At 41.0% G+C, this 25,090-nt stretch overlaps 1 protein-coding gene across 1 annotated transcript in view; it reads right to left on the bottom strand.

Annotated features, from left to right (window-relative positions):
* bcr (BCR activator of RhoGEF and GTPase) overlaps positions 1-25,090 on the bottom strand; it is an 86,192-nt gene that overhangs the window by 14,857 nt on the left and 46,245 nt on the right. Inside the window, exons 3-12 of the mRNA XM_038733784.1 lie at positions 20,025-20,129; positions 18,542-18,727; positions 12,844-12,951; positions 10,830-10,890; positions 10,659-10,711; positions 9,997-10,137; positions 2,494-2,615; positions 2,121-2,286; positions 1,825-1,944; positions 1,325-1,400 (exon numbers count right to left, since the gene is read on the bottom strand). Of these exons, the coding sequence (XP_038589712.1) occupies positions 1,325-1,400; positions 1,825-1,944; positions 2,121-2,286; positions 2,494-2,615; positions 9,997-10,137; positions 10,659-10,711; positions 10,830-10,890; positions 12,844-12,951; positions 18,542-18,727; positions 20,025-20,129 (1,138 nt within the window). The remainder of the gene's footprint in view (positions 1-1,324; positions 1,401-1,824; positions 1,945-2,120; positions 2,287-2,493; positions 2,616-9,996; positions 10,138-10,658; positions 10,712-10,829; positions 10,891-12,843; positions 12,952-18,541; positions 18,728-20,024; positions 20,130-25,090) is intronic.

A 25,090-nucleotide genomic window follows, 5' to 3' on the forward strand; every position in this document is an offset into this window, starting at 1 on the left:
CACTGTAAATTACACTGGGCCTCATTCACTAATATGGACGTAAAAATGTTCTTACTTAGCACACAAAATAAGTGGACAATGGGACAACAAAAATTACGGTCAGATTCATGAAACATCCCCACCGGCCAATTTTGTTCTTACCACCGTGTGTATGTTAGTGAACTGAATCGTTCTATATTGACAGGCAGGTATGTTTGCAATCAACATACAGCCACACCCCCAATTCTCTATATAAGGAAATACATTTGCCTAGAGTAGTATCAGGGTGAAACATCTGAATTTGTAAGAGAAAAGCATGGCCCCAAAAGCAAAAAAGTAAAAAGGACTTCACGATTGAAGGAATTGAATAGTGTCTAAGGTGGGAGCCAGAACAGGCACTTATATCACATATACATAAGTCATTAAAAAACAAAGAAAACCAAAAAGTGTTATCTTTCACATGGACATTCCCATATACTCAATTCTAAGCTATGACTGAGAAGCTCAGTTTTTATAGTTGAATGTTTTAATTATTACAGTAATGTATCACAAGGTTCTTGGATTATTAGCTGCTAATGTACACTGATCAAAATTATAAATGTAACACTTTTGTTTTTGCCCCCATTCACCATGAGCGAACTCAAAGATCTAAGACTTTCTCTATGTACACAAAAGGCCTATTTCTCTCAAATATTGTTCACAAATGTGTCAAAATCTGTGTTAGTGAGCACTTCTCCTTTGATGAAATAATCCATCCACCTCACAGGTGTGGCATATCAAGATGATGATGATGAAGGTGAAGATGCTGGATGTAGAGGTCCTGGGCTGGTGTGGTTACACGTGGTCGGCGGTTGTGAGGCAGGTTGGATGTACTGCTAAATTCTCTGAAACGTCTTTGGAGACGACTTATGGTAGAGAAATGAAAATTCAATAGCTCTGGTGGACATTCCTGCAGTCAGCATGCCAATTGCACGCTCCCTCAAAACTTGCGACATCTGTAGCATCGTGCTGTGTGATGAAACTGCACATCTTCGAGTGGCCAGCCTAAGGCACACCTGTGCAATACCCATGCTGTCTGATCAGCATCTTGAGATGCCACACCTGTGAGGTGGATGGATTATCTCAGCAAAGGAGAAGTGTTCACTAACACAGATCTTGACAGATTTGTGATAGAAATATTTGATAGAAATAGGCCCTTTTGTCAACACAGAGAAAGTCTTGCATTTATAATTTTGTTCAGTGTACATGAATTCACCTTTACTAAAAATGCAAGATGTTTGCAAATGGGAAAAAAAACTTGGTTTGGATGAGACATGGTCTGACAGGACCTGTCTGGGACACTTACATTTCTTCTGCTGTTCCTTGATGACCTCCCTCCACTCTGCACGTTCATAGTCAGATGAAATCAGGAAACTGTAACTCTGAATACAAACACACAAAAAAAATGGCTGTTGATTCATCAGCAATTAATCTGAGGGAGAGGCAGGCTGTAAAATTAAAAGGACATGCCATCTGTGCAAATGTACAATCTCAAAATGTAAACTCATGTATTGTCGTCCAGCCAGCTTTAACAGATGTATGATACAGAAATCGCACCACACTGATACAACAAAGCTTAAGTATGAGTCAGATCAAGGAGAATGAATCTGAAAGAAGATCAATGAGGGGATATTATGTTGGGAAGGAAGCGGAGGACGACAAAGAGGTAGTAATATGAGAAGGACAAATGAAATACAGAGAAGAAGGGCGTACAGCGAGCAGTAGGAGGAGGCTGATGGGGCAGAAATGATGATGAAAAAAGAGAATGTAGAAACAGAAGCAGTTAAAGCTGGAGAGTGTCATCACCTTGCCGTTCTTGTTGTAGACTCTGAGGGGCATGCTGGGAGATGTTAACAGGAGCAGAGACTCCTGCTCAGACAGCTTCTTCCTGAGACGGTCGATGACTTTTGAACCCTTGTTGGCTCTCTGAAATCACAGAGGTGAAAACGTTTGACTGTGTGTGAATGTTTGCGCAGGAAGCCTTACATCATTGTGGAAAAATTCCTATCGCGAAGAAGTCGTGTGAAACTAAAGTGAAAATCTGCCTTGTTTTTCTTAGTTCCTGAACAGATTTTTATGAAACAGTGTCCCATCCAAGCTACCTTCTCCCTCTGGATCTCGCTGCGGAGGTGTGAGATCTTGACCTTCATGGCGTCGAGCTCTTCATCTGGGACCTGGGGGATGGTAAGTGGCTCGGTCTCCTCGGGGCCTTGGAAGGTCAGCTCAGTCAGTGGGATGTACCACTTACTATCATATTGTTGGTTTTTACTGCAGTGGGAGGAGGAGAGGCAAAAACAGGGGGGATGGATGGTGAAAACTCAGTAAACAAAAAAGTGGGTTAACTGTGTCAAAACATCAACAAGATAACTGCTGCTACTGGTCGCTTGCAGTGTAAGTAATCTGTGTATTGTGGTGTATTTCACGGCTGTGATCACTCTAACAAGGACAAGATGCATAAGCAGTTATGTCGCTTACCCTCCTATCTGTTTCTTCAGCTTGGCGCAGAGCAGCAGATCAGTGAAGAGGAAGACATGCCGCAGCTTCCTGGCTCCCTCCACCAACTCCACCATGAAACTGTCCCTCAGAAGCTGGCGGCTCTATAGTGGAAAAACAGACAACAGCGGTGGGTCAGAGACACAAAGCTGTTGGCGTCAATAACTCATTAAAGAGGCACATTTATGGTCTGTCACACAAAAACGGTTGCTGTCGATTGTTCCACTTGGTTGGCTGGTTGAATGAACACTGAAACTGTACTTGGTGAAACTTAAACATATGGATATTCTTTTCTAATATAGTAGTCTGTGTTATGTAGGCAGCAGTAACAGCTTCTTAGCATACAGTACCATATAAGGACATTTCTGTAAGTCTTGGTAACAAATCTGTTGCAGCATGTCACACAGGGAGCAGCTGGCTTGCAGAGCCTTTCTATTGTATTCCTGCATCCCTCTCTTCCCACCTTAGCGGTCCTCTGTTACCAGCAGGCAACTTGGGAGAGGTAAGGCCAAGATCATAGAGGAGGGAGCAAGGAGTCTGGATTTTAGTTTTACTTGCTGCGCCACCATCAAAAATGTCGGCTTTACTAGATCATCAGTGACAAAGCTCATGTGCTCGATATTAACCAAATTATAAAACAAAAATGTGAAGATGTGCTTTAGATTGCATTGTTTAAACTAATTACCTGGTGAATTCTTTTGTCACATTCTGGCATAATCATCCATTTCTAGAAAACAGAGGAACAAATGAGGTGGCTGTGGAGAAGGAAGAGTGTGATTCGGAGCTCTGTGGTCCTACCGCTGATGTCAGACTATGTAATGAGATGTGTAATACTTTCACTTGCCAAAAGGGGGCAGTGATGTCATTTTGCAAACAAGAAAACAAGAATGGACTTGAAACAGGGAGCAGACAAATGTCACACCACAACTCCATAGTAAGCGGTCCACTTTCACATGCTCATAACCTTGTTTTTACTTGTGGTGCGGGGTAAAATGGTAAGGCAAGGAAGGTTTATTGTGATAAAAAAAAATTTTTTACTCAGCAGGCAAACGGAGCAGTTTGCATCTAGTAGGGAAGGGACTTTTTAAATACATTTTGTAGTTCATTTATGCCTATTTATGCATCATTTCTGTGAACAAATTAAATTTGAAATGTCAAAAATGTGTGTATTCTGCAAGTCCCAAGCTCATTTCACCCACTGTTTCTTCAATATTTAGCTTGATTACACCTATTTATTTGAGATAATTACATGATATTTTTTTTAATTACAAATACATTTAAGTGGGGTCAAATATATAATGGATAATGATTTTCATCAAGTTTAACTGAGAGTGAAAAAAATAAAGTGTGAGCACTGCTAGCTGAAATACTGACAAGAGAAATGGCAGCTAATGGGCTATAACATTAACAATATGCAGACATAAAGGATTTTACAGTCCATCTGCTGCTGCTCCTCAAACCAAGCAAATCAGAAAGTAGGTTTGACCACCAAGATCTACTATTTTTATTCACAGGACACCGCTTCATTCACCCCAACCAGTCACCCTACTTCTTAATCACTTCCATGTTGCCCCATGCCCCTCCAAACCTAGTCACCCTGGCAGCAAGGCCATTGTTCAGAACCAATCACATCCCTTTCTTCATCTCTGCGCCCTCCTCTCCTGTCACCTTCCCCCTCTCTCCATCATGACTGCACCATTACTGTCACCACCAGAACACAATGAAGTGGAGCGATGCTTATGTAGGTGAGGTTTATCTGCTGACAAAACCTGACTGGACATCTGCTGGAAAAGGGGAGGATCATGCTGTGTTAACGCTTGTGCATGATGGAGAAGTTGAAGAGAGGGTGACAAAAACAGAGAGAGGTATGGGAGCATGAAAGAGAGAAGGTTTCAGAGAAAGACATCAAAAGGTAAGAGAATGGTTGAATGAAAACAGAGAGAAGGCGACAGCAATTTGTTAGTTTGTTTTTACCGCAGATACCAAATCACGTGACATGTCAGCAAAGCAACTCCACTGCAGTGATCTGTTGGCATTTCTTCATGCACATGCAAGCACACCCATACAGATGCAGATTAAAATCCTGTTCTGACCCCTGAAATAAGGATCTAATAGAAGTCCAATTTCCACTGGTGGATGTACCAGCTAGGCAATGAAGCCTGCAATGGTGATGGCCTATGATGGATAACTACCAGATGAGCTGCTCTCTGTCTATCTGGCATTTTTTCTCTAGTGTCAACTGGGATGCTACAATTTTCAGACACAAGAACTTACTCTTTCCTCTTCCTGATCTAGTTTGTGCTGCAAAACAGACTGAAATATGTTGAAACTGCTCATTATTAATGAGTCTCTGGTAAGTGTTTACAGTACATGTACATCATTCAGTCTCTATCTTTGGGTTTTGGGACTTCGATACTACAAGAATGGCACAATCCATGAAGTCATTCCACATGTAATGTAATCCCCTGAGGATATTTTCTAACTAGAATATAAAACAAGCCTCCATCTCGCCTTACTTCTGTCAGTCTACATGCTGTCATGTCAGTCTATATTTAGGCTGTACTGTAGAGTAGCTGAGACATTGGTCACACTGCTCCGCTCAGTTTTGGCATATTACTCAAATGCAACATTAAACTGAAGGAATGAGGAACACTAGAGCTTAAGCTATACTGTGAAGCTATACATGCATATTACAAGCACCAATGCACCATCACTGTACAGCACACCATCAGTCTGATCTCTTCCATTTGGGCCAGTTGGCTGTATGGCTGTAATATGATGGCGGATTTGAGTTATAAAGTGCATTTAATCCATGCTCAATTACATACAGTATATATATATATATATATATATATATATATATATATATATAGGGATTAATACTAAAATAGAATCAGGACCAAGAGTCAACAGCCATGCTAGCAGATCTGTTAGGATGTACTTAGGCACAGCAGAGCTTTGAGCTAAATGCTAACATCAGCATGCTTCTGTAACAAGCTCATGACAACAATATTAACATGTTGATGTTTTGCAGTTGTAATGTTTGCCATTCATCATGCTAGTTTAGCGTTTTAGCATGCTTGCATTTGCTAATTAGCACCAAACACAAAGTACAACTGAGGCTTGTCATTAGTTTTGCAGGTATTTGGTCATAAACAAAGTACGGTAGTGGAAAATTTTACTTTTGGAACTGATAGAGCTTAAGATATTTCAAGAGAAAACTTTGCGCTAGAGGAAAAGACAGTGGTATATCCTCTACCTGAGTTACAGATCTGCATACATTCAATTTACATTAGACTCCTATTGTTTGATTTTGTAATTCTTTTTTGATATTTGTATAATCACGTATTTTGATCTGTTTGTATTGTCCTCTCCTAACTTTATTTTTAACTTTTCAAAGAGTAACTGTGCCTAGTCTAATAACCTGGCTTGCCATGCCAACAAACGGTGTGGTTTCCACACCCTGTGGCACTACTATACCACGCTACATAACAGTTGGCTGTGGTCACAGTTGCGAGAGACCACACCTGACCCACACCTAGCTATGCTGTTGGATGTGGTCAGAGGTTCAAGAGACTTACAGTATACCTTTGAACCCACAGAGGCCAGGGCAGCTATGTTTTTCCTCCTTCCAAAATCTGTGTGGAGTTACTCTTTAATTATTTCTTTTCTCATTACATGGTAATCTTTGTGTATATATCAATGTAGCTTTGAATCGTGAACTTTAGATTAGGAAGCAACACTGTTATCCAACAAGCTAAAATCTCCTGTGATAATCATGACGAGTCTGCAGTAAATTCTTAGACTGGACTAGATAATCGATGGGATTATCGGACAGGAAGTACAACAGTAGATTAGGTTGGATTACTATTCAAAAAGTACGAAACTGACAAACTACAAACACTGATTCATGCAGATTAAAATGAAGGGTTAGCAGAATTGTTTTACACAGGAGGGTCTATATTAATCTTAATGTACATCAACTGGACTTGAAGAGAAACTCATCGAGCCTCAGTGATAATCCTCTCCTCCACTGATCTTATGATAAAGAGATAAAATAAAGGGAGGGAGCTAGATTAGAGATTTACAGACTTCTCACTGTGTGGGACTGAATGGGAATCATGTGGTGGGATAAAGCAAGACTGGCCACTAAAATACTGCAAGACAAAAGCATTTTCTCCCAGATACCCCCATCTGATAAGATATTTCTTGCTGGTTACGATAACTGACAAGTTATTCATATACTTATTCTTATACCTTAAGGACACTTAGGCGTCTGTGGACCCCCACTTTGATAACCTCACTGGCCTGAAGAATGCTTTTCTCATGAGTTTCATTAATTTAACACTGATCGAAGGGTTTGACACCCTCGCTGAATGCCTGTAGATGCTAATTTAATTAAAGTTCTTTGTTTTATCTTTGGATGCAGAAACATACTCCAGTTGAGGCTCATTCCTATTGTAATCTGATGAATTAAAAAAATGTGCTTATGCTGCTGCTTTGCTCTGCTACTGGGGGAATAGACATCCTTAACAAACCAGCTGTCTCAGCGCATCAGATGACATTTTCATAATATTGAACAGCCAGTAGGAGAAATGTGACTTTCTGCATTTCTCATAATAGCTGACCGGGACATCAGCAACACCGATGTGGAAGGAGAGCGACGTGAGGCGGAGCATGCTGACTGCACAGAACGCAGATTAAATATTGACCATCTCCTGGAGGTGCCTCGCTGAGAGCGTGTTCGCGAGTAATGGCAGGAATATATAAAAGATCCATGTTTATATTTAGAACACACGCTTGAAGGGGCATTTCTGCGCTTGTGTGTTTAGCTGCTGTGTGTGTGTGTAAAACAATGAGTGTATATGGGGACGTGTTTGTGTAATGATAAAGGGAAAATGACGCACAGACCGATGAAGGTGGTGCATTTCTACCTGAAATACACACACACACACACACACACACACACACACACACACACACACACACACACCAGAAGCATATCTTTCCCACAGGCAAACAAAGCAGCGCGAGGAGGGGAATTGAAATTTAGGCAGCACCATCATTTGCATTTTAATTAAGCAGCTTCTGTTTATCCCCTCCCTTCATCTGGCCTGGCCAGGGCCTCTGGGGGCCACTTCTGCTCTACTCCTGCATGCCTTTGCTGAACAAAACAACAGGTCCCACGCCAGTGTGTGTATGCATGGAGGGTAAGAGTGACGCTTATAAATGAGCACTGTGTCCTCTCTTCCTATTCTATCACGAGTGCTACCTGATTGTTTTTTGCATCTTAATATTGAAATTTTTCTGCTATGTGATGTTGCAAAAGTGTTCCCCACACCCTTAAAATCATCAGTTCATTTAACTCTGAGAATGAAAAATCAACACCATGCTAATGTTTATAGACTTAGTGTTCCCTTTGATATTTCGGATTGCTTAAACAGCTTCTACAAAGCGCTGTGCGCAACCAAACACCTCCTCAACTTGTAAATCAACTAAAAGCAAGAGCAAAATTTATATTTATTAATTATCTAACAAGTGTAAGCCCAGAATAACTATCAGCCACTAAAGCAAGAAAACCTACTGCATAAATTAAATTAATGTAATTTTGCCTAGAAAAATCCTGCAGCCATCCAATTTGTGTTGACATCACATGAACAAAGGATAATGAAGGTAACAAACTCCTTTATTAAATTAAAACCATCAACAGTATCAAAGGCCTGAGTCCCTCTCTGGGACATCTGAAGCCACAGAACAAGTATAGTTACCTCCACAGCAATGCTGATAATGTGCACCGACTTCGCAGAGAGATCAGAGCACAGATTCAGCTTCAGCGGAGTGACAGTTCAGGACGGTGAAGAGTGTGTTGACTTTGGTAGCTTATACCCGGTAGCTCAAATGACTTCCTCGTTTTATGTAGTTATAGATATTAAAACAGCATTACAACCTTCTCTACTCTTGGTAGAAACATTTGCTTGGTTATAGCAGCGTCCTCCTTATTGAATGCAAGAAGTCAGCTCCTAAACTTATCTAAACTAAGTCTTTTGGTGACTGAAGCGAGCTATACGTTGCAGCTCCGTTGGTGAAATACGGACAAAAACCTCAGGCGTATTATATACTGTGACTGTGGTAAGGTATGATATAATGAGCCCCATCGATTTCCATGTGCTGCTTTCATGTATCCACAATAAATATTTGATGACTGGTGTGGAGGTCTGGACAGAATGGGATGGAACTGGGGCCTGAGGGGAAAGGAGGGGACATGAGTGTGTGTGTGTGTGTGTGTGGCTGGGTGTGTATATGTTCAAAGGCAAACAGGAGCAAGAGAAAGAGAGCGAGTGAATGGAACAGAGAGCAGGAAAGTGTGTGTTTGTGTGTGTGTGTGTGTGTGTGCGGAAAGGGTGCGGTAATGACCCTCCTGTGAGCAGAGGGAGGAGCCTGCACAGCCTTTACGCTTGTTCGCTCCCACCCTCCCTTTATGAATAATTAACTTGGAATCTGCCAGTCAGAGCGGACCGGTGGCTCATTACAAGACATTATGTACGCAGTGTCACGCAAGCTATCAATCAAGAGGCATCCATTCATGTGCATGAAGTCATCTCTGGAGATGAGAGCGACGGTGAGGGGTAGATTGTGAGAGTGTGTGTGTGTGTGGTTGTGTTAGGGGAGAAGGAGGGAATGGAAGCCACAAGAGAGACATAGAGCACACAGAGAATCACCCTCAACTAGGCAACCCTGGTATGACCATATAAGGACATGGGCTCTGCATTAGGCTGCAGATTGGCGGCCTCTGTACACTCATGTGGCAGTGACTTCAAGGTCATTTTTAGCGGGCGGGGTCATGACATCATCTTGCTCAACATCAGAGATGGAAAGAGTTAAACTAATGACTATTATTTTATGTTTACTGTTACATGTTTACTGTAACTTGTCTGTGGAGAAGTGGAGGAAATAGATTGCTTTGTACAATCATTGGGTCTTATTCTAAACCTAAGTGTCATATATTATTTGACTTTTGAAAATACAACAAAACTATTCCCTGTTGTTTCCTGAATGCTGCAGCAGTACCAGTGTTAAGGCTGCAAATGTGTTAAAGGGACAGTCACTATTTAGTGACTTGGGTCTGTATCAATCAGATATTGCTGTACTGTGTGGTTATTTGCTCTAGTTCTTGGTCATTTTGTCAAAAATACAGTGAAAAGCAAAAATTTTAAGTCACAACACAAGATGTAATGAAAACGCTGTAAGCCACAACAACACAGCACAAAAACTGTAAAATTTCTGTCTTAACTTTCTCGTCAGGTCTTTTAGTAACCCCACACCTTTTTGTTTCACTCCAGTAAATTAGTACACAGTATAGTCATGTAACATAACATGCTGCCTATCAGATGTACAAAGAAGATCAGGCCAACAGGGTGTGAAAATGGGCTACAGAATGGGGCTCAATTCACTCATCGGGTGTTTTGTAAAGCTCTGAACGCTCACCTCTCCCTTCTTGACAGTCATAGACTGGCGTCGGGGCGTCGTCTCCTCGTTGATACTGGACAGGAAATTCTGGGAGATCCGCAAGGCGTCCTGTAGAAGCGGGTGGTCCGGGTGGCTAGTAGGCGTGTGTTTGAGCAAGTCCTGGAACACAGCAGTAGACAGAGAAATACTAACTTTCTTTTGTCAAAAATGTCAAGATAAAAGAACCCAACTAAAGTTACAGCACATATTACTATTAGTACATCCCTCCTTTACTTTTCCTTTATGGTCTTTGATTTATAAACAGTTCAGTCGTCCTCTTACTCAAAACTCCTAAAATACACCCCTGCTGAAAACAGCAGGTATGACTTATTACGTAATAGTAAATTATGTGACGTAAAAAAATCAACTTTGTTACAGAGACTTGGGCTGGGTACTGATGGAGAAAATGTTTTACAGAGATGGTGACAAAGCAGATCAGTAAGAAATACCTGAAACAGAAAAAAAACCATTTTATATTCCGACAATGTTGGCAAAAGAGCTGCAGGATGGGTTTTGATCACCTGTGTCATTGCTTCTAGGGTTGATTTGTGAGCAACAGAGGCAATTACTAAAAGAAAACACAGCACAATTGTGATGTGACATTATTATGTGTCGCCATTTCAGCGCTCACTCTTACTTACATGAAGCACCAATGTGCTGCGAGTCACTCTGTCCACTGGTTTATATAGCAAAGCTGTACATGAAAAGAAGAGAAACCAGACTGAATTGTTCCGACAATATGCTACATGTAAATATTTAAATTTATGTTATATTTAATTGAATTAAGTAAAAACTAGCATGGTGAGACTGACCCTCTAGAGAGTTCTTGGCCATCTGGTCCTTAGAGTCCTTGGGGCTCCTCACCTTCAGGTTCTGTTTGGAGACAAAAAGCAGGTTAAATGTGGAGAACCCTTATTTAAAAACCTGTTCAGTACAGTTAAACAATATGAAAACATAGTGAGGTTATTATCCGTGCCCTAGCACTGAGGTTGTCCACTTCCAAATGAATTATGCCATCCTCAGCGGCTTTTGTGCCCACCATCTTGCTCAGATGGCTCAGAGTCATGCATCATTACTTAGGCCATTAACAACCCTTGATGATGAATTCTCCATCATGCATGTAGACACCAGCCTCAACGCTAACTGGCAGACCTCATAAAACATAGACGAAGACTGATGGTGTATCAGAAACAGCCACATGCCTAAGAAAACATAGGACAAAAATGTACAAAAAAAGAGCTGAAAGATTCCCATCAGACTGCTGAACATACTGTTCAACCCTGGACTATTTTCATCTCGCTAACCTCAATCTAATGAAATAGAGTGCACTTTTTCTCCATTTTAATGTACATACTGTTGCTCAAATAAGCCCCACACACAACGAGTAACATTTACAGTGATGAAACATTATTTTTAAAGGCTGCATCTGAAGCCATTTTTGTGGATGCTGGATGAACAGAAAAGTGCCAAAACATATGAAATGAGCTGCAATACTATTTGAACCTTCACAACTCCCAACCTTGTTAGACTGGTTCAGTACAACACTGTTGGGATGTAGATTATCACTTTAATGTAGGGTCAATTATGTTATATCAGACTCCAAAACTAGATCAGAGTCATGAGGATAAGTGTTTTCAATTCTAGTTTGTCTGGAATAAAAGAGATTGTTCTGAGCCCTCGAAGCTGTTGGAAACTTGCATTTGGGGAAACGATAAATGTATAAATTTATTATGCTGTCAAGGCTCATCTAGAGTCTGCGTAGGTGATACTGAGCTCATATTTTCCTGCTCAGCGTTGAGAATGAGACCAAGCTAAAATGACAGAAAATACAAACTGTTATCCTCTCCATTGTCCCATTTAACGGATGTACACGTGTACACTTGTAATTGGCAAACAAAAATCTACACATGGGCACACACACAGCCACCCACGCACAAGATCGCCTCTGGCTGCATTTGTGCAGAAATATTCAGAAGGACATTCAAATTTAAATGCAGGGAAATAATAAAAGCTGCGTGGGTGAATAACGGGAGGGCGTTTTGCAAGTACAGTACATCAGGGACAGAACTGTTAAGCAGCTGCAAAATAGACTCTTTCTATACAACACCTCTCAAACAGTTCCTTTCCCTGATACTGCATTATTTAACATTCTGTTGTAAGTCAGTTACTGTCTATGCTATGGCTGGCTAACTTGCTCTCACAAACTGTCCAGCTCATTAAGATCTACTACACTACACTGCTTTGTGACTTTCAGTATCACAACACACTAAATGTGCCGTAACACAGTGTAACACATTGCATTGCTAGTGCACAGTGTTTATATAGTATTCTGTAAAATGAATCATTTCAATAAATGATTAGATCAGCCACAAATCAGCCAATGTCTGGCATCAGCAACTGAAATGTGGAGAAAGAAAAGCTGCACATAAACAAATGAGTGTGCAGCAGCATACTGCCAACCTGACGGGTACAAGCATAGTATATGAGCATAACCAGGAATTATGGGAGTTCAACAAACAATATAATGTAATAGTGAACCATTACTCTAATCTAATTTAGATACAGCACTGCTCCATACATCAAAAAAAGAACAACTTGCTGCTGGCATGCAGGGGGTGGAATGTTCAACTGACTGATTTTACACGGTGATAAAATGATCCCATAACTGAGAGATCACAGCTTCAACCGCTGCAACAGCTTTGATATAGAAGCTAAACCAGAAACTCCAATTCCTTTGCCCACATGTAAGCTATAGCTTTCAATAACAAACACGTACTTCTGTGCCGGCCTGCTGGTGTTGTGCATTCTTTCCTCTCTTCTCCTTACCTCAGAGATTTCAGCAAATTGTGTGTTAGCCTGGCAGCATTTCTCTGCCGTCTCCACAGCCATCTCATAGTTGTCCACAAATGCTCTGTAAACTCCCAGCTGGCTGGCCTGATGGACAGAAAGAAAGAAAAACAGAGGAGTGATGTGAAGTTTGCATGTTAATCAACAGTTTGGACATTAAAATGTTTGTAAGTAATTGTGATTTGTGAAGAGATTGTTCTGCCAAGAATCAGTGACTTTAACCTCGAAGTATGCTTCTATATAGGAGAAATAAATAGCTGGCGAACAGCCTTTCCTATGCTCTCAGAACAGAACAGTTGACAGTAAAGGCAAGGAAACTCACAACATGGTCTTTCAGTGCAAGGCTCAGACACATTCAAAAACACTCAACAGTCCTCTTCAATTCACTTCCTTTTCTTAACTTCCACCACTTCATTCCTAAACCTCATACAAATGGCAACCTCACTGCTGCTCTAAACACAACATTAAACTATTTTTCTAAAAATAAGATACGCCTTTATTCATCCGCAGAGGGGAAATTGAGGGAAAATAAGTACTTTCTTTAAGTATACTTTCTTTTATAATATGTATACACAAGAAACTAATGAAACATTGTCAGACAAATGGAGAAAAGCAGCATAATATAGGCTGCTCTTCATAATCAGTCAGTACAAATACCTTTGTGTCTGAATTGTTATTGTAAAGCCTCTGTTTTAAGAAATGTATACAGTTGTGAGAACGTTCCTCATTCCTCGAGTTCTGTGAAAGTCCAAACTGTGGAACTCCAATGGAGAAATCTTTACAATAGACAATAGAAAGTCAACGTTGAACCTGTCAGTCTAACTTTGAAAATGCTAAATTGCAATAGTGGGATGTATAATCCTTGAAATATCATATCTGAGACAGGAGATTCAGTACGCTCAGCCATGTCTGAGAGACTGTATATGACTTGCAGACAATCGAACGCAACAACCAGCAGAGGAAAGACACGGATCACGGTCACAACAGCAGTGTGTATCCACAGTGCTCCCCGCAGCCCGGGCCCGTTGCCGTGGCAACCAGTGAGACTTGCACTGTGCCGGGGTGAGTAATTAATGATTGGTGTAACGGAGGCTATGAAAGCACATTTAGGAAGCTGGATGGCTGAATAAAACTCCACCAAACGCTGACTGCCAGCGCTGCGATCCATCTCAACGGCGAACAAAAGGACAATCAATTCTCCTGAACAAAAGCCAAAGGAGGAGAGAGTACAGTGGAGACGGGCTTTGTGTGTAATGTCGAGAGAGACACACACACACACAATTCTAAAAAGAATGCCAAATACCACAGAAACCTAACCTGAGTTTATTAAACATTAATTATTACCGTTAAAGCTCTTTATGGCCTGGCTTATTGCTATATTTCCAACCTTTTAGCCCCACACGAGCCTGTGTGCAGCTTCAGTAATTTGGGCAGATCTTTTTTGTCCTTTCCAAAGACCAGGCTTAAAGGGTAGTTCAGGTTTATTGCAACTTAGGTCTTCCTTTCGTAGTTCTATATATATTCTATAATGGAATTTGGCAGGCCAAGAAATGAGAGGTCAGATGATCAGGCCAGTTGTAAGCAAGCCAACAGTTTGGTCATATTATCTAAACCACTTCATTTGGAGGTTAAAACAAAAGTGAGTGCACCCAAAAGCTCACTATAATCCCTCATTGGTAATTACAGTAGGTCAGAGTTAAAACAGGAAGTTGGTCTGCGAACTGTGATGGATGTATACAATGAACAGTTTAACAATGTGAACAGCATTTCTTTAACAAGCTGTCTGATTGTTTGCTCCATGTTATTATTACTGATAGGAATGACAGCCAAAACTAGAAAAGCAAAACTGAATTTGCAACAAACCAGAATTGTCCTCTAAAACAGAGCCTCAACAGTCAGAGCCGTGAGGCAGTGCAACAACCTGCATCAGGAAATAAAGCTGGATGAGTCAGCGTTTGTATTGTTAATTTTTAATTTGTTGCCTTGTGTGAAACACTTGATAATTGGATTTTGGAAAAGTGCTCTACAAATAAAGGACTACACATCTGTAAAACAATAATTACTTGTGTCTCAAATGGACCTCATTGACTCCCTTTACATACTATTTTCAGGCATGACCCTGACCTTCCTAACGCGATCCTTGCCGTCATGGGGGTATGTGAGAATCAATTCTGGCAGGAATGTGAAGTCACAAGTTTTCTAAACATCATTTGCACTTATTATGTTACTGTTGGCAGTTCCAACATATGTATGTGTGGAAGATCTAAAATAGCCTCAGCTGTAAGGCTGCATGCCACAGGCCACCATGAAAAAACAAACACACAACTGAAGTTAGAATCTATTTACTTGACAAATAATTTGTCCTTATCTGTGTTTTTCAATTACTCACTGATGAATTTCAAGCAGTAAAATTGTCCCTATTTGGATCTATTGTGTTTAGCACATGCATCCACACACTAGGAAGAGGCAAAATGGAGGAAGGCGATGAATAAAGCAATTTTCACAATCCTGGAATCCCGTGTCCTGCCCTGGGCCACACAATCTGCACCACAGCGGAGGCCATTCAGAGCGTGACAGTTTGACTGTGGAGAGAACAGAGAGCCCGAACGTCTGCCACATCACCTCAACGCCGTGAAGGCTTACTGAGCGTACAGCTGCAGCTATAGTATCATGGCATAAAATGGCTTTGGGTGATGAAAGAAACTGCTTGGGTGTTTGGATTTCTCAGTTCAGGATTTGTCCTGTGTGAGAGTATGCGTGTAATCCGCAGCGGAAAACAACATTAAGAAAACAGCCTCATGACAGACTACGGCTATTACACAAGAAGGCTGGATTTAGCCACTTGGTTTGTACGGTAGTTCTGACAGAATGAATTATTTTCTTACAGAGGAAAGAAGTATGAATAATGATATAATAATGATATAAATAGGCAGATAAAGAAAGGACAAGAGTCCACAGCTATGTTAGCAGCTGCACAGTGGTGCTTTGAGCTCAGTGCTCACAGTGACAGAGCCAACATGCTGATGTTTACCATGTTCTCCATCTTAGTTTAATGCAGTGGTTGTCTTGTTGTTTTTTCTGTCACACCCCCCTTTAAAAGTCGGAAAAAGTTCAAGCAACTTGACTCCAGCAAAAGTGGATTTAATTTTTTCTCAATCATTAACAACATGGGCGATTAAAATAAAACAAAAGATTTCAGGTTAGCAAAAATAGCCTTGCTTGTATCAGAGCATTTTTTTTGTTAAGCCACCACATGAATCACATTTATGCAACTTTAGGTCTGCTAAACTTCCATGCCTCCCCTGCAGTGGCACCATGCTCCCCCACGGGGGCCCACCCCACAGTTTGAAAACCACTGATTTAGTGCGTTTGCATGCTAATATTTGATATTTGCACAAGGCACAAAGCACAAAGTATAGCTGAAGGCATGGGACATGACTGTCTGTACCAAATTTCATGTCCGTCCATCTCATTGTTGTTGAAACATTTCACAAAATTCTCACGTGTCATTAGATATTTTATTCTGCAAAGCATTCACTGAGATTTGATGAAGCGTGGCGGAAGTTATGGGAATTCACTTTTTCAATCTCGTGAACAATAACTTCGACCAGGCGATGTAGATCCAGAATGTTATATATTTGTAGGTTGGGTGTGTGAGCAGAAATGAAAGATAAAAAAATATTCCTCTTCTGTAAATTCACAGAACAAGGCTGTTTTGGCCAGTTTGCCTGTCTGTCTTCAAGGTGTAAACCCTTCACTTTGCAGCTGTGTCTGAAGAGCAGGAGCACGAGTGTGATTCAGCCCTATTTTCAGCCTTCAAACACTCCTCTCTGACACTCATGCTCATAACCTGTCTGTGACGCTTTGCCTCTTCCTCTTTTCTCTCCATCTCTCGCCTTCCTTGTTCTGATGTTTTGTGATTCCTAAGCCCGTCTGCTCCCCTCAAAGATTTCAGAGTCATGGCGAGACAGCTCTATCAGAGATGCAGCAGCCTAAATCTACTTGCCGACTCTCATTCTCTCTCAACCCCTCCCTCCCCCATCCCTCGCCTGTATCCCCTCCACTACTCCCATCTAATCTCTTCCTCCCTCTTCACCTCCTAACGGAACGGCTGTCATGTAGCATTTTTTTCCGTTTTCCCCCCCTTTTTGTAGGCTCAGCGTCTTCTCCCTTCTGACTTTTATTAACTACTGTCTGGAGAAAGGGAGGGGAATGTTGCCGTATAGGGTGTGTGAAAGCACCAGTGTCTATGTACAGTACAAACATGTGTGTGTACATGTTAGGGAGGAAGAGCGACAAAGACAGCCAGACTCCAGATTGAAGAGGGTGATAGAAAAAGTTTAAATACAGAGTGTGAAGAAACTGATTTTGTCAGGTTGACATAATGGTTGAGTCCAGACAAAGAAAAAAGGTAAACGTACGCTCCATCTCCCAACTGAAGCCCATACTACAGACAAATTCAAGCGTGTGTTTCTCGTTTTGGTGAGATCTCCCAGGTGACTCTGGTGGACTTGCAGATCCGAGTTCACCTTTGTTCAACTTTTACATATGAAGTCCAACAATGGACCAATGAAGTCACTCAGATGTGTTTGGGAACAGAGAAGTCTGCGGTGTCTATCAGGATACTAACTACAGCATTGCGCTCAAACATTGTCAACAGTCTACAATCACTCTGCCAAATATTTAATTTTTTCCCCACACCAGAACCATGACATCATATTTTTTTCTGAGGCTGAGTGGGATGCAGTTTTGTTGGGTGGAAGGCTTTGAAAGAAACCACTTGATAAAAACTGGATTTTGACAGTAAAAGATACAAATTAAATCCTAATTTCTTAGCTTAGCCCCAAGGGGAACCTCCTGAGATAAGTTAATAAGAGTGGGTATGTTTGTCTGTGTGTGTGCGTGTGTGTGCGTGTGAGTGTGTGGGAGAGAGAGAGAGAGAGAGAGAGAGAGACTCCTATTTATAGCAGCTTCTTCGAGACACAAAGCACACTGCAGTGATGGCCTCAGCTGCCTGAGGCAGAAAGGCGGCATTGTGAAACATGGCTGCACCTCCCCCTGTGTGTGTGTGTGTGTGTGTGTATGTGTGTGCGCGTGCGTGTGTGTATGCGTGTGTGTGTTCGAGCATAAGTGAGTCTAAGGGGGAGAGAGAGAGAGACAGGGAGAGTGAGGGAGACACTAGTGGGAAAGGAGCAGTATCTGGGAGAGAATTAACAAATGATTCATTGTGGGTTAATTGACCCATTGTGAAAATGATTAAATAGACCCAGTGTACATTTGGCTCTGACATCCTTGGCAGAAACTACTGGAGGGCAGAGAAAGAGGGAGAGCGGCTGTTGAGGAGGAAATAGGAAGAAAACAATGATTCAATTTGTCTAAATTTGAAATGATAAAGACGAGCATCACTACAAAAATCAAATTTACATTTTTTTTTTATTGATTTATTGAATTACGCTGAAAGATTCTGCTTCTGAAAGCCTCCCAATTCAAGAAACAACATTACTGTGAGTAATGTCACTCTGAAGCTGCACCCTGAATGTCCTTTTTAATATTGTCATCATTTTTGGGTGCCCAGTGTTAGTCACTTACACCCAGGGACGTTTCTGCTGGCAGAAGCGCAAAAACTACAACCCCCAAATGCCCCATCCCCTTTACTAATCTCTTTCTTTTTCCTCACCAGTTTCTGGAAGAGGTCCCCAACTCTCTGGTGGTGGCTCCACTGCTGGACACGGGGCAAAAGTCCATCGTAGAACTCCCTGTGGATCTCATAGAGCTCAGGCACTTTGAAGAAGATCGTTTCTATCTGGGCCACAGTCAGCACAGGCTGCGACGTCGTAGCTGCAGCCTTCAGAGGCTTCATAGGCTGAGAGGAACAAACAGTAGAGATGACACATGGAAAAGTTGCTTTTGCAGGGCGTCTTGTGTAAACTATAAGCACTAGTATGTACACAAAAATTAGGCCCGTTTTACAGATAGAAAAGTCTGATCTGGCTCCGTAAAGCAAGCCCAAGTGACCTCAATTATATTATCTGACAAGGAACAAAACATTTGCTGCATAAATAGGAAGTACCATTGTTGGTACAAGTGCTGGCTGAAGCTACCAGCATGTAGCAAACAAGAGACATGTGAATGCTCTTAACTATAATAATATAATGTTTATAATGTTTTGACTGATTCAGGATTTAGGTATACAGTGACTGCCTCTTGCCAGAATACATCTGCCACTTATTCATCTGGAAACTTTTTTTCCTTTTTACAAAAGAAAAGTCTTACTTGGTCTGGGGTAACCAGTAGCTTATAATGAAAGCTAAGGTTAGCAAACTTTAGATGGATATTACTCTGTTACTTTGCTGTCTTTATGACTTTTCTTGCACAACTATATAGCTTGTTAGATTAAAATTTAAACTGGTTGATCATAAAAGTTAAAAGAAGTTAAGTTCTTATGCAAACAGTAGCTTATTTACACATCCAGAAGACAGAGAGCAGAACCAGCTGCTACATGCTCCACTATGTTCACCTGCTAACTCTGTCTGCTGTTTGGTGCTGTGCGGGTAACATACAGTGGATTCATCAGAGCTTTTTCACAGGAAACAGGGTTGGAGTTTAGAACAGCCAGAGTGAATCAAAACAGTAAAGTTGCGGGCCTTGAAACCATTAGCTAATAAGATGCTATGCTCCGCAGGGTTATTTATTCACTTGCTAGTATAAAAGTGAAATGATGGACTGGAAAAATCCTTTGGGAATTGTCTGTTCAGTGAAAAAGGGTGGGTGGTATAATTGATTTGCAACATTTGCTTGCACTGGCTTATTACAACATACAATATGAAAGATATAGCTACCGTTGTAAAAATGGGCTCTTCTCATGGTATATACTTTCATATCACTGAAATATTACTTTAAAATATGGCTTTATTTATTTTATTTTATTTCTAAATCTCCAGCAAAAAACAGCCAGTAAATAAGGTAAAATCTCTCTTTTTCATTCACAGTTTACAGATGCATCTAACGGCACCAAATGAAATTCAGTGTGAAGAATCTATTATTAACTGGTGGCAAAACATAGATACTGAATACTCAATTTGCTTAAACAATAGGCCTACTGCTAATAAGATTCTACTGTATAATTGGTATGTGGTGTGTGTGAGGGGGTGTTTTCCCACCAGCAGCAGTGCCTCCAGGTGACTGAGGTATGTTTCCTCAGTGGCCAAGATCCCAGACAGGACCCACTTCCTCATCTCCAAGCCTTTTTCCAGGTCACATTCATTCTGTAACAAACATGCAGGCAAATAATAATAAAGTTAAAGCAATATCCAGCAATAGAATAATATGCACATTTAATCCAATCCTGTAGATGCCCACTATTCTTTACTTGTTCTTAAACAAATGTCTTAACTGTTTTTACACTGGAAGGCACACAATTTGATTATTTGTCTAAGACTGAAGAACATTAAAAGCATGTAATTCCTTATATCGGCTGGTAAAAAGACACATATTATGACTTGTTTCTAAATCTCAAATTGAAGGGTTCCTTGTTCTTTGTTGAGCTTGCATCTCCTGCAGGATTGTTGTTTATGAATGCCACAGATGAGAAAATCAAACGGCAAAAATTGCCCCCTCTAGAAATCCCCCGTGGTTGCCTCCTCATTCCCCTCAGCCCAGTCAAAGCTCACTGAGGAGTATGGACATGAAAGAAAACAGACAGACGGAGAGATTCCTTGGGCTGTCTTGTTTAACCCACAAACTCTGAAATAACTCAAACAGGCAGGATCTCCTGTGGGAGCAAGGTTGGTGTATAAATATGTGTTTGTGAGAGAAAGTGCAAGTATCAAGTGCACGCATACACGCATGCACACACACACACACACACAGTGACCCCAGGTTGGGACGTGGACACTTCCAGTGCTTCAGGCTATGAGGAGGAGGAAAGAGAGAGAAAACATAGAAGGAAGGGTGAGACAGAATGACAATCAACAGAAGAGAGGGAGAGCAAGACAACACAGATTCAGTGTAATTAAGAGTGGAGGGAGAGAACAAAGAGGGCACAATATCATGATGACATGATGAAGGGGAGGCAAAGATAGAGGGAAGGTCTACATTTAACAGTCTAGAAAGGAGTAAGAGACATAATCAAAGCTTGGAGCTACAAACTGTACCATGTATCTAAGCATAATGGCAGCATAAGGCAGGATTTCTGGCTGTGTGTGGCACATAGAGAGAGAGAGACAAGAGACCACAAGATGGAAGAGGCACGGTGAGAGGAGACAAAGACTGGCTACAGGAAGTAGAGAAAAAGTGATAAAATGCAAAGAGAAAGAGCATCTTGAAGCAGAGGAGGGCAAAGTAAAGAGGGAGTATTCTCTCCTCTACTTTAACACACGCTTGAAGTAGAAATCTGTGTCATGTGAGAATGGGTGCCAGAAAAGTTGAGCTGGAAATGTCCCATCTGAGCAAAGTTCCTGGGATCCATTGCAAATATTGTAATTAAAAGCCACGAGATTCCTGGGTCAAAAACAACTAATACATTTTCATAATGAACCTTCAATGCACTCGGGCCTCCCCTGTTTTTTCTCTTATCTTATAGACAGGACACCTTAATACTGTCTTTATGCTTACACGGCAACTATCTGGGCTCTACATGTGAAAGGGGTTCACAGAAGATCAAGAGTGGTTGTACGTGGTGGGCAAAGTGATCGAGAGAAAGGCACATTCAGCCTGTGACTTACAAGGCTACCTGGCTTTTTGAAACATACGATTTGTGTTTGTGTGGATGAGTGTGTGTGTCTAGGCAGAGGGTAACAGCAAAATCCGTCCAGTAGTCAGAACGAGAGCCAAACAAGGGATGTGAATTGAAGTGAAGGAGATAAGGACAAAATCCACAGTCCTTGTTTTGCGCAGAAAAGCATTTAGAGCCAAGACAAATGCCACAGCTGATATGAGGGTTCATGCTTTTTTAAGATAGACTTGAAAAAATGTGAACCTATCCTTTAAGGTTTAACCTATTGGCTTTCACATTTGTGATGCTGGAAACCAGCTAATTTGTTTTATAATAATTTGGTCTTTTGCTTAAAGAATGAATAATTATAAAAATTTGTGTTGGTGTATGTTAAGCCACCTGTGATTCTACAGCTACATGTCCACACAGCAGAATTCAAGCATTGTATAAATATTCATGCTAAAATGATGTACAGTATTGTGAGCATGTACTGTGTGTACTTGGATGTCTGTAATTGTACGTGCATTTATTTTAAATGATGGGGTAAATGGGCCTGAAACCTGTTCCATGGCCACTGCATTTGCAGATGCTAGCATGGGTCAAAGGGGACTGTTAAGAGCCCAGGAGATTATGACGCGGTACAGGATTATTCTGGACACCATTACACAGGAGAATTGATTAGCCTGTTAGCCAAAAAGCACGACTTAGAAGCACGGCATCAATTTTGATTTAGTTTTAGCAACTTGCAGTTAAAAATTTAAAATGGCACTCACTGTTTACATCTTACTGTGTGTGGCTACAGTTCTATTTTACAATAAATTAACTATTAATAAATCAATCAATAACCATTAATCCTCCTGACCTAAACAAAAGAGGCGTGTACAGGATCTGAAGACGCTACGTTGCATTACGTTAACGCAGTGGGCGCCATGCAACTCAAGAGTATTTGAATTATTGATTACTCTCCAGATTATTTTCTTTAATTCATCAATATAAAACAGAGAAAAGCAACAAATCTTCAATAAATGAGAAGCTGGAACCAGGCAATGTTGGTGTTTTTACTTGAAAAATGACAAAATGAAAAGAATTTTTGAGTCTATCAACTCATAGACCATTAATCAATTAATCATTATAGCCTTACTTTGGTCAGTATAATAGTTTGGAGAAATCAGGCAAAGACTACGAGCAGAATGGGACAGGATTTATAGTATATTCATATTCTCCTTCTCTTCATCTGACTGCTTATCCTGTCCTCAATAGTTAAAAGTAAAGAGAGAAAATATACAGTAGAAGTCCTGTATATTTTCTTTGTCTCTCTTTCTTAGGTGAAGGATGAAGGAAATTATTTGGATGGACATGTATTATGCATCACACCGAGCTGTCTGGGGATCTGTGCTGTATATAACAATATCTGTTTCCTCTGGAAAAGCTCATTATGTATAGACTCTAAGACAACCAAAAGCGGAAAAGTTTTCTCTTTTCATATTATGAGTGCAAATAAAGCGGCATTGAAAGTAAATAAGTAATGTAACTATGATTCATGATTGCTCTTAAATGGATTACATTGCATTGCAGCGGCTTTGAATATGTCTTCCTGCCTCTGCTGACTTAAAAGGGAAAGCCTGGGGCGGCAACGGAGCCCCCTGAACGTTCATGAATTAATGAAAAATGAATGAATCATTGCTGAGCTACAAGTATCGGCATAGCTGTGTGACTTTACCCTCGCAGGATGTGCACGCTAGTGAAAGAACATGAGAATCACGGGGGCCCATTTGAAGCATCAAGAACATTTCGAAGGAAATCACGAAGAAGGAAACTTTAACATTCAGCCCGGTTACTGAACTAGCAGAGGGAAGACGAGTGCCATAAAGTGTTTATTCATCATTTCAGACCCCAGACGGCTCCCCTAGGAAGTACCCACATCTCCAGACATATCATCTTTTATTCATCGCCGTGCCAACTAATGAGCTCTGGGTTCAGACTAAAGGGGTGTCTGGCTGCATTTTTTGGTAATCAAAAAAGTAAAAATAAAACACATTCTCCCTAGCTTGGGGTAAATTTGGGTTTCTGTGTCCATGTTTTCACATCCAGTGTGTGCAACAGAGTCAACAAAAGCTAATATTTCACATTTGAACCCACACTTAAACCCTTACACAACACACAACACCTCTTAGCGGTGGCACTACCTAACATCATTTAAGAATTCAGATTTGCTTCTGATTTATTTATGCATGGATAATGTTTGTGCGAGAGAATGAGAATCAATACAAACAGTGTTCATTTGACAAGCAACCCGTTGTAGCTTAGGAGGCGCAGAGAGAAACTGAGCAGCAGCCACTGTAATAACATTATTCACCATCTCTCTCCCTTTCTCTCTCTCTCAAATGCAGTGTACGAAACTCATATAAACATTCAGAGCCAGGACAGGAAAGAAGTGAGCTCCAACGCATGCCCTGTACCCCATTTTATTAACCGTATTTCATTTTTCATATTCACTAATCTGTTTAGCATCCGGTTCTGCCATCCCTCGCTTTCTGAAATGTGATTGCTTCATATTCTCCACATGTCTACCAAGTAATGGAGCTGTCCTAGAATTATGCTGCGCTGCAGGACAAAGACAGTTCTTTTTTAATGCAGCATTACTTCTGGTTATTTAAACTGCACTTTAGCCAGATGTGATAGATGTTGATAGAGTTTGTGTCTGCAGGGGTTTTCAGCATAGGATGTTCGCAATGCCGCATCACACCATGAATTCTGTTAAAAGGAAAAAAGCTATGCAATCAGCGGATGGTCATTACAGATGTGATAGATCAAAACGGGAGATTTTAATGTTTCCTAATCCACTGAAGGTGATCATCTAGAGGTTTAGAGAATGAGCAGGAAAAGGAACGAACTCCCCCCGTCAAGTTGTGGTCTCGAGGAGTGAAGTCCGACAGGATGATGGGGCAAAGAAAATGAGGTGGATTTTGATATAACTTAGGGATCCTCGGGAACAGAGAAAACTGATCATGGCTTATTAGGAATTCTGGGGGTGCACCAGTGGCTTGAGGGTTTGAGGCACTGACCATAAACTGCAGCATCCCAGGTTCAAAATCTGGGATTTGAATTGCATGTCGTTTCCCATCTCTCTCCCTCATTTCTCTCCCTCATTTCTCTCCACTGTCAACTTTCTAATAAAGGCATTAAATACCCCACCAAAAAAACAATAAGAAAAAAAAATTAAGTGGGCTCTGGCTGTCCTTGATTGAACTTCATGTGTCACGCTGTGCACTACGATGAAAAGATAAAAAAGATGAGGTTGGTGGTTTTGCGAAATCATTTAAAAACAGCTCAGTCCAGCTGACTTCAGTGACCCCCCTCTTTTCCCTCTTCAGAGCAGGGAAGAGTCAAAATCAAAATTAAATCAGCAGTATTGCTGATGGTGGTGACTCATCACGGTGACATCATAAAACCATCAGCTTCTGCTGAGCCAATCAGAGCTTGTTGGGGCTCTGACACATCAACTGGGAGGAT

The sequence above is a fragment of the Micropterus salmoides genome, unplaced genomic scaffold, assembly GCF_014851395.1.
Source record: "Micropterus salmoides isolate LMB-PRFRI ecotype aquatic unplaced genomic scaffold, ASM1485139v1 Ms_hic_scaffold_20, whole genome shotgun sequence".
Lineage (NCBI taxonomy): Eukaryota > Metazoa > Chordata > Actinopteri > Centrarchiformes > Centrarchidae > Micropterus > Micropterus salmoides.